The 12297-nt window shown below is 36.5% G+C and overlaps 2 protein-coding genes and 1 pseudogene across 3 annotated transcripts; 2 read left to right on the forward strand and 1 right to left on the reverse strand.

The window, feature by feature from the left end:
• The first annotated feature begins 426 nt into the window (after positions 1-426).
• On the forward strand, positions 427-2467 carry LOC145598145 (U-box domain-containing protein 41 pseudogene; annotated as a pseudogene).
• A 2482-nt stretch (positions 2468-4949) lies between these two features.
• LOC145598968 (putative DNA glycosylase At3g47830) lies at positions 4950-7552 on the forward strand. 2 transcript variants are annotated; one of them, XM_081655368.1, is made up of 4 exons: positions 4950-5436; positions 6127-6327; positions 6698-6754; positions 6843-7552. In XM_081655368.1, the coding sequence occupies exons 1-4, from the start codon at positions 5023-5025 to the stop codon at positions 7065-7067; spliced, it is 897 nt and encodes a 298-aa protein (XP_081511494.1). In that variant the 5' UTR covers positions 4950-5022; the 3' UTR covers positions 7068-7552. The 2 variants fall into 2 exon arrangements, with proteins under 2 accessions (XP_081511494.1, XP_081511492.1); XM_081655366.1 differs by having other exon boundaries at positions 6834-7550.
• Positions 7553-9438: 1886 nt separating this feature from the next.
• On the reverse strand, positions 9439-10578 carry LOC145597139 (F-box protein At3g07870-like). Its single transcript, XM_081653304.1, has one exon. It carries the CDS (start codon positions 10576-10578, stop codon positions 9439-9441), a length of 1140 nt encoding a protein of 379 aa, XP_081509430.1.
• Between the last annotated feature and the right edge of the window lie 1719 nt (positions 10579-12297).

The raw sequence follows: 12297 nt of genomic DNA on the forward strand, positions 1-12297 counted from the left end.
AACTTTAATTAAATATCACATTAAGAATTAATTCATTTAAACTTATTATTTAAAATTTAGGTCAATTCAACTTAGCTTTATTCTTTTAAGTTGTGTTTATTCAACTCCATTCAGCTCATCAATATCTTCAATTTAGTTCAATCTGTTATCATTCAATCAAATTCAAACCATTAAATTACAAAGAAAATAATCAAATTCTCCTATAAACTTTTTCGCTAAATCTCTCACACATACATGACCATTAATTTCAAACAATAAATAAAGTCATTATCATTAATTACTTTTCCTCTTATACTAGTATTAAATTCCAAAAAAAAAAAGGAAAAGAAAGTAGTTGCTTCCCACACTTCTCTCTCCCTTCTATTGTCTCACTCTCACCTCAAAAAACCTCATCATCAATTCATTCATCACTCTCCTCGAGTCATCTCTACTCAATACTAAACTACATCTTTCCCTCTTCTTCCTACGACTCAGTCTCTTCTTCAATATCTTCCTCTCTTTCTTTCTCTCTCCTCCTTCTTCACTCTTTCTCTCTCATCCCAAATGAACAACATAAACTAAACCCAATCAATTATAAAAATGGGAGGTAAAGGTAATGGCAAATTCCTCAAATTAAAATTCTCATTTCACAGAAACTCACCTTCACGTCCTTCCATTTCAACACCACCTCCGGAGTATATTTGCCCCGTTTGTAATTCTCTCTTCTCCGACCCGGTTGTTCTCGGGTCGGGTCACACCGTCGATCGTCTCTGCGCCGAGGTTTGCCAAACCCATAACTACAAACCCGAATTCCCGGATAAAACCCGACCCGATTTCTCCACCAAAATCCCCAATTTGGCCCTGCGCTCTGCTATCCCATCTTGGTGCTCCAAAAACGGCGTCGCTTTGCCACAGGAAAATGATAAGGTTGCAATCGAGAAGATTGTTAAGGAGATGATTGATAAAGAGGAGAGAGAAAACGACTTGATTCGGCCGTCGGAAAGGTTTTTAATCGAGTCGGTGAAGGATAAGGCTGACCCGGATGCGTCTCACGCTGTAACCGAGTTGACTCACCGGGTTAACCGGTTCGACTCGTCGACGAGTTCGGAGGAGTCGGTGATTGCGGCGGCGAGTCCGCTCACGCCGTTACCGTTCACCACTCGACCTGCTTCGTGTTGGTCACCGTTTCATACTTCGTCGTCTGAAACCCTAGTTTCCGACGATGCGATGAACTCTAACCCTAGCTTTGATATCTCCGATGATGAGGAGTTTATCGCGAAATTCAAGAGTTGTGATCCGTATGAACAGGAGCAAGGTGCGATTTCGCTGAGAAAAGCGACGAGAAATGATGAAGAAGCAAGGAAATCAGCGTGTACGCCACGTTTGTTGCTTGCGCTTGGATCGTTGCTTATCTCGGGTTACGAGAAGGTTCAGATAAACGCCATTGCTGCGCTGGTGAACCTCTCGCTTGAGAAGACGAACAAGGTGAAGATCGTACGGTCAGGAATCGTTCCGACGGTGATTCAGTTGTTGAGAGGGAGATTACCTGAAGCGCAGGAACATGCTGCGGGATTGATATTTTCTCTCTCATTAGAAGAGAAGAATCGGACAGCAATCGGAGTTCTCGGCGCTTTGCCGCCATTGTTGAACTGCTTGTTAAGGTCGGAATCGGAGCGAACTCGGAGTGACGCAGCTTTAGCGCTGTATAATTTATCTCTTGATCATAGCAATAGAGTGAAACTGGTGAAGCAATTCAACGCGGTGCCGCCGCTGCTGGCGGTGCTCCGGCAGGAGAAGGAGTCGATCGCCGGGAGAGTGTTGCTGGTGTTGTATCAGTTGGCGGCGAGTTCGGAGGGGAAGGCGGCTATGTTGGACGGGAATGCGGTGGCGCATTTGGTGTGGATGTTGAAAAAGGGGAAGGGCGAGTTCGAGTCCGAGTCGACTCGGGAGAACTGTGTCGCCGCGTTGTACGCGCTGAGTCATGGGAGTATGAGGTTCAAGGCGTTGGCGAAGGAGGCGAGGGTGATGGAGGTGTTGAAGGAGGTGGAGGAGGACGGTAGCGATCGAGCGAAGGAGAAGGCGAGGCGGATAATGGTGGTGTTGAAGGGGAGGAGGGAGAGTGAGGATGGGTTAGGGGAGTGTATTGATTGGGAGGCGATTCTTGAGTCGGATGGTGGGGGTGGTGGGTTGAGTCGGACTCGGAACCGAGTTGGGGATGGTCTTGGTTTTGGTAAAACGGCTGAGTTTTGACTCTTTGACTTTTTTTTAATGTTTGATGATTTTGATTAATTATCTTTTTGGGTATTAAATTTAGGTACAGAATGTAATTATTATTGCTGGATGTTGGTCAAGGGTTTTTGTTATTTTAGGGGATTTGATTTATATTTATTGTGGATTCTCTCTATAAATACTTGTGGATTATGTAAATAATTAGTGTTACATTTTGGAAATATGGATGGTTTTGGAAAGTCTCTTTAAACACGTTTTATTCTTCTCATTGTTATTCTCATGCAACATTTTTGTCTCTGTTACTAGGATGTTTTTGTTTATTTTATTTGTATTTTTGTATTCATCAATTTTTTTGGCTCTATAAGGTGATATGACAATAAGCCATTAGCTAATCCAGTATCGTGAAATGATCAAATACAGCAATATAGGTTAGATTTCAGTTAATTAGGATATAGCATTAGCAATGACCTAACTCGAATCCAAACTACGGGTATGTTCTCTTCAGTTCAATTTAGTTTCTAATTTAATCCTCTTATAATATATTCAGCTTAGTCCAATTTAATTCAAGCCCTACGCTATACTCTCATAGTCTCATCACTAGTGAAGGTAGCGTAACGAAATGTACGTGTAACTAAAGTTGTTGAATAAATTAACTTTTTAATTTCTCTTTTGGCAGCTATAAAATAAATATGGAGTACTACAAACTAGATAGAAGTAGCAGGGGAATGAGATGATGACCACAAACAAAGAAGATATTGAAAGAAGAAATCTGATTTCTTAAATGTTAAGGTTCCTCGTTCTCATTGGTTTGACTAGATCTTTTATGTCACGACTGCCATTTTTTTAACCCTTTCAGTATAATTTTATGATGCACTATTAATTTAATTTCCATTAAGATTAACTTATGAGAAGTTGTTACATCCAGCAAAGTTGACTACAGGACTATAATACTTTATTACTCGCAGAATTGAATTTATATGATATTGACTGTATTATTTTTTAATTTGGAAGACCTATTGAATAAATTTCAAGACAGTGATATGTAGTTTATAATAGCTTCTAATTTGATATTTTATTTATTGAAGTAGAATGCTGAATAATTTTTAATAATATCAGATGTTATCTTCATTGAAGATTTCGTTCCATCTTTTATGGGATAATTATATTCCAAATTGTTTTCTATATAGGAAGTATATGATGCTACATGAGAATGTCAGAATGATAATAAAATTTGATGTGGTAGGCCTAGGAGTGTCATTGTTATAAATACTTTTTATAACTTATCTTACAATAACGATGCTTAATTATGAAGTACAACACATTTTAATTTAATACAATACAAAGTATAATAAATAAAAATAACACTACGTAATACTCCGTATATAATGTACATATAGTCTTTTACAGTATTTAAAAACAACTATATTCGCATAGGACTAACTCGATCTACATTACACTATTACATTCTTTACAATACTACAAGTCTACAACATAGCGTATCCTAAGTACTCGTATCTCGTTACCCTTTGCATAACACAATACTCGTTTCGGGTTGGTTATGTGAGCTACTTTATAATTTAGCAACTTTACTTTCTTTAGCCAGTTTCATGTGCTTCCTCTATGCATGAATTGAACATTTGAACCACGCAAGTAAAACTGTGCGCAAGAGATCAACTAAAAATAGGAATTAGGATAAGCCACTTTCCTTAATTCCATCTTAAACCAAGTAATGTGCATTAATAATGATAGCTACCTTTTTAGCATGAAATTATAATGTAGTATGTGACCCCAACATACAGTTTGGGGTTGGTTTAGGAAATGTTATACTTCGTATATTGTCAATTAATCACTATATTATTAACAACTACTCTACCAACAACCACCACTTTTTGACAATGTAGATCGTCATTTTCACTGGTTAAGTTTTTGTTGGTTTGTTTGTTTATTTTTGGAGGGAAGTGGTTTTGTTGGAATAAAAAGCCATAGAAAATATAAAGGAAACTTCTTCCCTTTTGATTAGAACACTGAACATACTCCGGTACAATAATGCTCAAGCGGCGGTGGCTTAAGAGGATCTAAAAAAGGGGGACTCGGGAGACCAATGTTAATGCATGGTATAGTCAATGTTTATTCTACAATATTGCTCAAGAGGGTTTAAAAAGGAAACTTCTATGCATGGTATAACACTATGAGGTCTATAACCAATGTTAATTCTTTGCTACAAATCTCGAGTTGATATATGAACTAAAATGGTCTTGCGTTACACAATGAAAATCCTTAGTAGTAAATTAGTTCTTTCCTTGTACTCGTGTATCTTTTAAACTCATGAGCTTAAAATAAATAGTCCTCCGTTGCACAATGATAGATAATCATACACAGTAAGGATCAAGGGAATTGAGCTTGCAACTTATCGTATACAAAGCCCCCAATCTTAAGCCTTAACCATTAACCCAAGACCTTGTTGATAACTTGTGTGTATTTAGAGAAAATACGAGTTTATCATCTTGACAAACAATAATTGTTATCAAACTTGTAAATAATCAAACTTGTAAATAATTAGCCAATCTCTTGCATTATGTAATTTTAAATTTTTTAAACCTATATCATACTAAGATTTAGATTACTTTGCAATCACTTTCTAGTGGAAAGTACCAACCAACAAAATGTATATTTTTAGACCAAGAAAAAATAGGGAAAAAATTAAGAAAGGGGCAAAATTAAGTGAAAATACAATAAACAAGAAGTAAATCTCTAATCTATCCAATTTTTTAAAATCTCCTTCTCAATTGCAAACCTAAAACCCAGCTGAAAAAAATGCAGAACACCAGAAAAAGGAAGCTAATTTCTCCCAAAAACAACAAACAACATTCAGAAATTACAACTACGAAAATCAAATCAAATAAAACCAAGAAGAACCCAAAATTAGATGCAATTGAACCATACCCATCTCACCTAAGACCAACCCCAGAAGATTGTTTAGCCATTAGAGATGAACTCTTGAAATTTCAAGGATTTCCTGAAGAATTCGCCAAGTATCGCGAGGAGAGAGAAAACCCAGAACCTAATTCTTCAAATTTGAGTAAGGGGTCAGTGAAATCAGAGGTTTCAGCTGAGAAATTGAGCGTTTTGGATGGTTTAGTGAGCATTGTTCTTTCCCAGAATACTACTGATATTAATTCTCAAAAGGCTTTTGCTTCTCTTAAAGCTACATTTCCCACTTGGGAACTTGTAAGTTTAATCTTCAGAATTTCATACAATTTTATTTTAAGATTTATGGTTTAATTGTTGGATACAAATTTACAAAGTTTGCTCCTATCCTTTGTGCCTTTGTGGGTGACTGGGTGTTGATTGTGCTGTTTTCTGGTGGAAAATCTCAGGTTTCTGATTATGTCTTGGTTTAGAAAGTATACTTTGGAATTTGTAAATATCATGCATGTTTGATTAAGAATGTAAGATGCTAGACAATAGTTGCCTCTAATTTTTGGTTGAACTAGTATGTTTTTGAAGTAGTAATTGATTATTTGGGCTCTTAAATGTGTTCTGCTATATTATGTTTAATGGGGAACAGGGGAATTATTTAGGTTCATATTGCTCAATGACACATATACAATACTACTGAAGGTTCTGTAATAAGGTTTTAGCTTTAAGTTGATTTTTTTATGTGCAATGTCATTGTTAATTTGTTATTGTGTAGCATTCCATCAATAAGAGTCGCGAGTATTCGTACATTGTTCCTTTTATGGTTAATCATTCTGGAGGAATGAAATTTTCTTATATGTTGATTTTATGATGAGTGGTAGGCTGGTAGTTAATAGCTTGTGGTGTATCAGTTTTCGCTGAGATTCAAAAGTTTTGAAATCTTATTCCTTCTGTTAGGTGTCTGTGTAATCTGTTAGTAACTTAATGTATTCATATTAGGTCCTTGCTGCTGAACAAAGTTTGTTAGAGAATGCCATCAGATGTGGAGGTTTAGCTCCAACTAAAGCTTCCTGCATTAGAAACATCCTGAGCTGCCTCAAGAAGAGGAGTGGGAAGTTATGCTTGGAATACTTGCGGGATTTGTCCATAGACGAAATCAAGTCTGAGCTCTCCTCTTTCAAAGGAATTGGACCTAAAACCGTGAGTATTGTTTTATGTTTCACTATGTCTGTACATTTGATTTGGCTTGTAGGATGCTATGTCATGAAGGAGGAATATATTTCGTTATGTGTCTAAATTTTGTTACTAGGTGGTAGGCAATTTTGCAGGATTTGTGGTTAAAAGAAAATGTGGATATGTGAAATTGTGAATACTGCCTAATTATCCAAAAACCTAGATATGTGCCCATTTATGTTAATTGCGTATTACTTATAAGCTTCCTGGTGTTTGAGTTGTTTTCATTAGTGACGTCTTTTGGTAAAAAAAAAAAATGGTTAATAATAAGTGGAATAGATAAAACACATGAGTATTATTTTTGATGGCTTCATGATAATTTGGTAATTGGTTTCAGGTAGCTTGTGTTCTCATGTTCCATTTACAGCTAGATGACTTTCCAGTGGACACACATGTAAGTTTTGAGTTTTTTGTGCTGGTGAAAAGACTATCACATGTTTGTAAGATCCTCTAAAACCGAATTATAAATCCAGATTTTGCAGATTGCAACTACTCTTGGTTGGGTACCAGAAGGAGCTGATGCGAAGAAGACGTATCTTCACCTAAACCGTAGAATTCCAAATGAACTGAAATTTGATCTGAACTGCCTTCTATTTACACATGGTAAGATGTGCAATAGATGTTCTACAAAAACCGTAAAACATGAGAAGAAAGAATCAGTCAATAAGCCCTGTCCTTTACTAAACCACTGTAAGAAGTCTGATTAGAGATGCATGTGTACATTGCAACTTCCTTCAGTTATATCTCTATGTCATTCTATCCCTGTTCACATGGTCACAACAGCAGAGAACCTTGTATAGGTCCCACCGTTTTGCTGGGTTAGTAATCTTAGCATAGGTGAATACGACTTAACTCCAAATTAGTCGAGACTAGTAGAGAGGTTGCTTCTGAAACTATTGACTTGGTTTACAAGATTTGCAACATAATCGGTAATTGTTATACTTAAACCATTGCGAATCATATTTATGGGTGATCTACTGATCTTGCAATAGCTTTATAATGAGACTCTGGCTTTCTCTTATTACTTTTCCTATTGGATAGCTGTAAGTCTCACAATAAATTAATGTGAGACGGTCTCACCTAAGAGTTTAATGATTAATTTCGGACGGGGTAGCTGTAATTCTCACAAAAAATTAATGTGAGATGATTTCACCTAGGAGATTAGTGATTGTTTCGGATAGGAGTACTTTTTAGCTAAGAAAGTGAGGTTGTGGGGGGCAATATTGATTGTTTCGGATGGGAGTGCTGTATATAACAGAGTGTTCAGGGTCAATTTCTGATTAATCAATTCTGTGTGTATCAAGCGAACTTAAACATCAAACCCAATCGAATCTTGTTTCAAATTTCTTGACCTTTTCTAGTGCTAATTTTTCTTTCTGCAGAAGTTTTAGGAAGATCTTTTTGCTTTATTGTGACCCAAGGGCTTGTAAGAAGATGCTCAAAACAGCTTAAAATAGGAGCCACACACATTTTTTACCTGAGTTCAAAAAGTTGTGAAAAGGGAGAGCAACTATTTTTCTCTCATGGTTGTCCCTAGGATAGATAGAAAAGCACTTGTTGCACTTTATGAATGATTGGAGCATATCTTTGTTTACAGATAAAAAAACACATCTGAATCATATCTATATGACTGAACTTTATCGCTTATAGTTTGATCCTACTCCTATGTTTCTTTTTCTTTTACGTTAGTTTTATTCGCCTCAACTCGTAAAGATGCAGATCACAATCCAAGTCAAGTTTCCATTGTTGAAGTGCTAAACTTGTTTTCTGTACTACAAGTAAAAGTTTTAGATTAGTTGCTTGCCTATTTGCCTACTCTCTCATGTTCTTTTTGATTGATTGAATACTAAAAGTTTGTTCCACTCCACAATAGTCTTATGCATCCTTGTGGCTCATACTCTAACGTTAGTCTATACATGTACTTTATTATTCGGAATTGAGATTTTATTACTTGATCTGGCTAAACGTAGCGAAAATAGATTAATATGAAATGGAGATAGGTGGCTCGGCTTGGCGTCCAACCTTATGATGCCAAAAGATGGTTTAAAGTTGTTCCACTAAGCTGGTGAGCTTTGAATTTAATACGTCTTATGTATGCTAATTGCAATTTAAAACAAAAGTTTTCTTGCGTGCATAATCATGAAAAAAAAAGAGGTATGACAAGCAAATGTTAGTGAATCAAAAGTATGGTATATCTTAAGATAAGGTGTCAAATGTGCTTTTAGAAAGGTATTCCACTGCTGTTTCGTCTAAAAAGATGCAAGAAATCCAGATATTGTTTCTTTCATTTTGCGCCTTTTTTTATCCAATTGTTTTGATTAAAGTTTCAAATTATGTGTTTCACAACAGAAGATTAAGGGCACTTGTTTTCTTTCCTGCACATTAGGGATTAGGCAAGTAGCATGAACTTAATCTTAACTTAAAAGTTATCTTTAATTATAATGGACAAGCTCAAATATTGTTTTGGGAGCCTCCTCAAGGTTAACAGTAAAGGCTCTAGGCTCATAAGAAACCAGAAACAAAACAAATCAGAAAAGGGTAACAGACTAGCTATAGAATCAACAACATAAAAATTTGACCTTCTACGGTATGGCTTAGTGAATAAAGTAATATAAGTACTACGTATAATTAATTACTTGGAGAAAGATATGTCAATTATGAACTACGTATATAATCATTAAAACATTATGATAGTCCTATTTCAAACGATCGATCAACCACTTGCCACCTCTATCACAAAGCAAAATACATCCTACAAGACATGAGAATATATAATTAATTAATGTTTTTATTCATTTAGAAACACATATGGCATCATTAAGATAAGCAAGACTAATAGAGATTAAAACATCAGTGAATAGTCATAATTAAATGCTAACACAAGCACTAATTTTCTGTTTATTTTGTTGTCAAAAGGTGCAAAAAAGAAAAGAAAAAAAAAATAATCAAACAGCTCTTGACTAATGCAGTGAATAAAAACTGATTCCTACAATTAAATTAAGACACAATACTTAACTTGCATATCATTCTCACTAGTCACTAGCTAGCTTAGTGATTCCTAGCGCACATCTCTTAGTCTTACTTGTGCACTTGAGCTCCTTTCGATCTCGTCTCTTCTTCGGTTTTGTGTTCCTTCTCTGATCCAGGGTTCGAAATTAAACTAGGCTCATATTCAACTATAACAAAATATGATCTTTTAGGCCCATCCTTAATCTCTATCTTCTTGGACGTGCCATTTTCAAGATCATGAGCCCATAGATCATTGCTTCCAATCAAAAGTTCCCCATTCGGCATAAATCCAAGCACGTCCATTGAATCAGCAGCTGCATCGCTTAAGTATGGAATCATGAACAAATTAGTCCATGATTCCGGCTCTCCATACTCCTTCATTACCCATACCTCAAGAGTAGATGCGTTCACATGGTGTAACACGATTCCAAGTTGTCGTTCTCCTTCCAAGGTTGCTAGCCCGAGCACTGTTTTCTCGTCTCCACCACCACCACCACCACCACCACCACCACCACCTCCTTGATTCGGCCCAGCCATCTTCTTAAACTTGTCTTCCTTGCTATCAAAGTAAAGAATCTCTATTTGAACCCATGGATTCCGAAAATCGTAAAACCTCACCACCCAGTGAGGTACACCACAAACAACCTTCCCTGCTTCTCCATTAAAAAGTTTACCGTCGAGTAGTCTGCCTGGAAGAGCATAATCGTTTAGCTTCCGTTCTTTACCCGTCTTGCAATCGACTACGTAAACAGGTTCAGTTTCATAATCTATTCTACAAGCGAAATTCGTGGGTGAGACAGGCGGGCTCTGATAGTCTATAGCTACCACAACGCTGTACTCTTGGCGATCAGCATCATAACAAAGTCCCCATAGAATGCGAGGGTTGAAATCCCATTCCCAACGAGGCTCAAAGAACCAATATTCCCCCGAAAAAGACTTGTAATGTTTAGTTATAGGATTCCACAAAATTAAGTTATTACCATTAGCTAACGCGACTAATCCATTACAAGAGCCAATTATCTCAAGTTTTTCATCACTATACCCCCATTTACGGGGATCTTCTAAAGGAGGTATGGATGATAATATTGATGTGTCGTTGTTGTTAATGAGATTAGAGCAATTAACGTCGTAAATGTTAAATTCCCTATACGAAATAACATTCTCAAAAAAGATGAAACACTTACCAAGGCGCTTAACATACTCCTTCATAAAATCGGGATTAGAGATTATGGAGTACCATTCCTTGCATACTAACTTGGAGCGAACCATGGAATTCAAGGGTAATTTGTGAAATATTTCTGTTAATACATCATTAGGAAGACGTCTCACTTTCCTTCGTCTTGGTTTTCTTCCTTTTCTTCGCCCTCCTCTTCTTCTTGGCATGGCTGGTTTGTTTGCTTTGATTTGATTTGATTTTCTTTCGGGGCTGGTTTAATTTTTCTGAGATGCAAATTGCTGCTTCTTATATTAGGGTTAGTTTTAGGGTTTTATGTTGCTTCCTAGGGTTTTAGTTTTGTAGAGACAATGCAAGAGTTGATAATATAAAACACTGGGCCACGTACAATAAACAATCATGCTTAACCCACAAAATAGTTACGGAGTACAATCTTTCTATGGATTAGGGCTAGAATGATTGGAGCATATCTTTGTTTACACATTAAAAAAAAACCATCTGTATGATATCTATATGACTTAACTTTATCACATATAGTTTGATCCTACTCCTATGTTTTGTAATCTTGTACGTTGGTTATATTTGCCTCGACTCGTAGAGATGCGGATCACAATCCAAGTCAAGTTTCCATCGCTGAAGTGCTAAACTTGTTTTCTGTACTACAAGTAAAAGTTTTAGATTAGTTGCTTGCCTATTTGCCTACTCTCTCATGTTCTATTTGATTGATTGAATACTAAAAGTTTGTTCCACTCCACGATAGTCTTATGCATCCTTGAGGCAGTCGGATAAATAAAATCTATCGTTAGTCTAGAGCTGTCAATTCGGGCATTCAAGTCGGGTTTGAGTCGGTCAAATTAGGTCTCGGGTTAAATCAGGATAAGGTTATGTCGGGTCAATCTAGTTTCAGATCAGGTTCAGGTCGGGTCAATTTCAGTTCAAGTTATAACGGGTCGTTGACCTTTTCGGATATAAGTCAGTTTCAATTCGAGTTAAAATCAGATTGGGTTTAATTTCAGGTTCGGGTGGTGTTGAGTTGGGTTTGGATGAGTTAACAAGATGGTACATTCGGGTTCGGGTTAGTGTTAAGTCGGGTTCTCGTTCAGGTTCAAGTTCAATTCTATACCAATGTGGCCAAGTTGAACGATATAATTATGCCTTCCATAATTTGATCAATAAAGCATCATCAAGATTTTATTAAACCTATACACGAGTAATAGAGAACAAAAGTTATATAAGCTGAACAAAAGATTTTATTAAATCGGATTGAGGGTTTATAGAATTATACAAGTATATAAGCTGAATAAAAGGTATATAAAATTTTATTAAACCTTCCATGATTCGGGTTCATGTTTTAATTGGGTCGGGTACTAGTTCTAGTTCGGATTGTTTACGGGACGGATTAAATCGGTTAACGGTTACTATCAGGTCGGGGCAGGTTCGGGTTCAAGTCATAAAGTATTGGATCAAATGGGTTTAGGATCAAGTCCAGGTCAGGTTACATGTCACTAATTTCACCCTATTGTTCAAGTATAGGCTGGGTTCAGATCTTTAATTTGTCCGTTAAGGTCGGGTTAGTTTTTGACAGCTCTAGCTATAATCCATACTTTTTGAGGAAATTTTGAGATTTCAGGAAAGTGTTGAGACCCTAGGTAATATATATATCTCAGGATCATATAATGCCGCTTGAAACCATATATGATCATTGTATGTTGTCATAAACGTACATGGTAGGCTTGAGTTAACGAAATCAATGC

The sequence above is a fragment of the Chenopodium album genome, chromosome 20 (assembly GCF_948465745.1).
Source record: "Chenopodium album chromosome 20, dcCheAlbu1.1, whole genome shotgun sequence".
NCBI lineage: Eukaryota > Viridiplantae > Streptophyta > Magnoliopsida > Caryophyllales > Amaranthaceae > Chenopodium > Chenopodium album.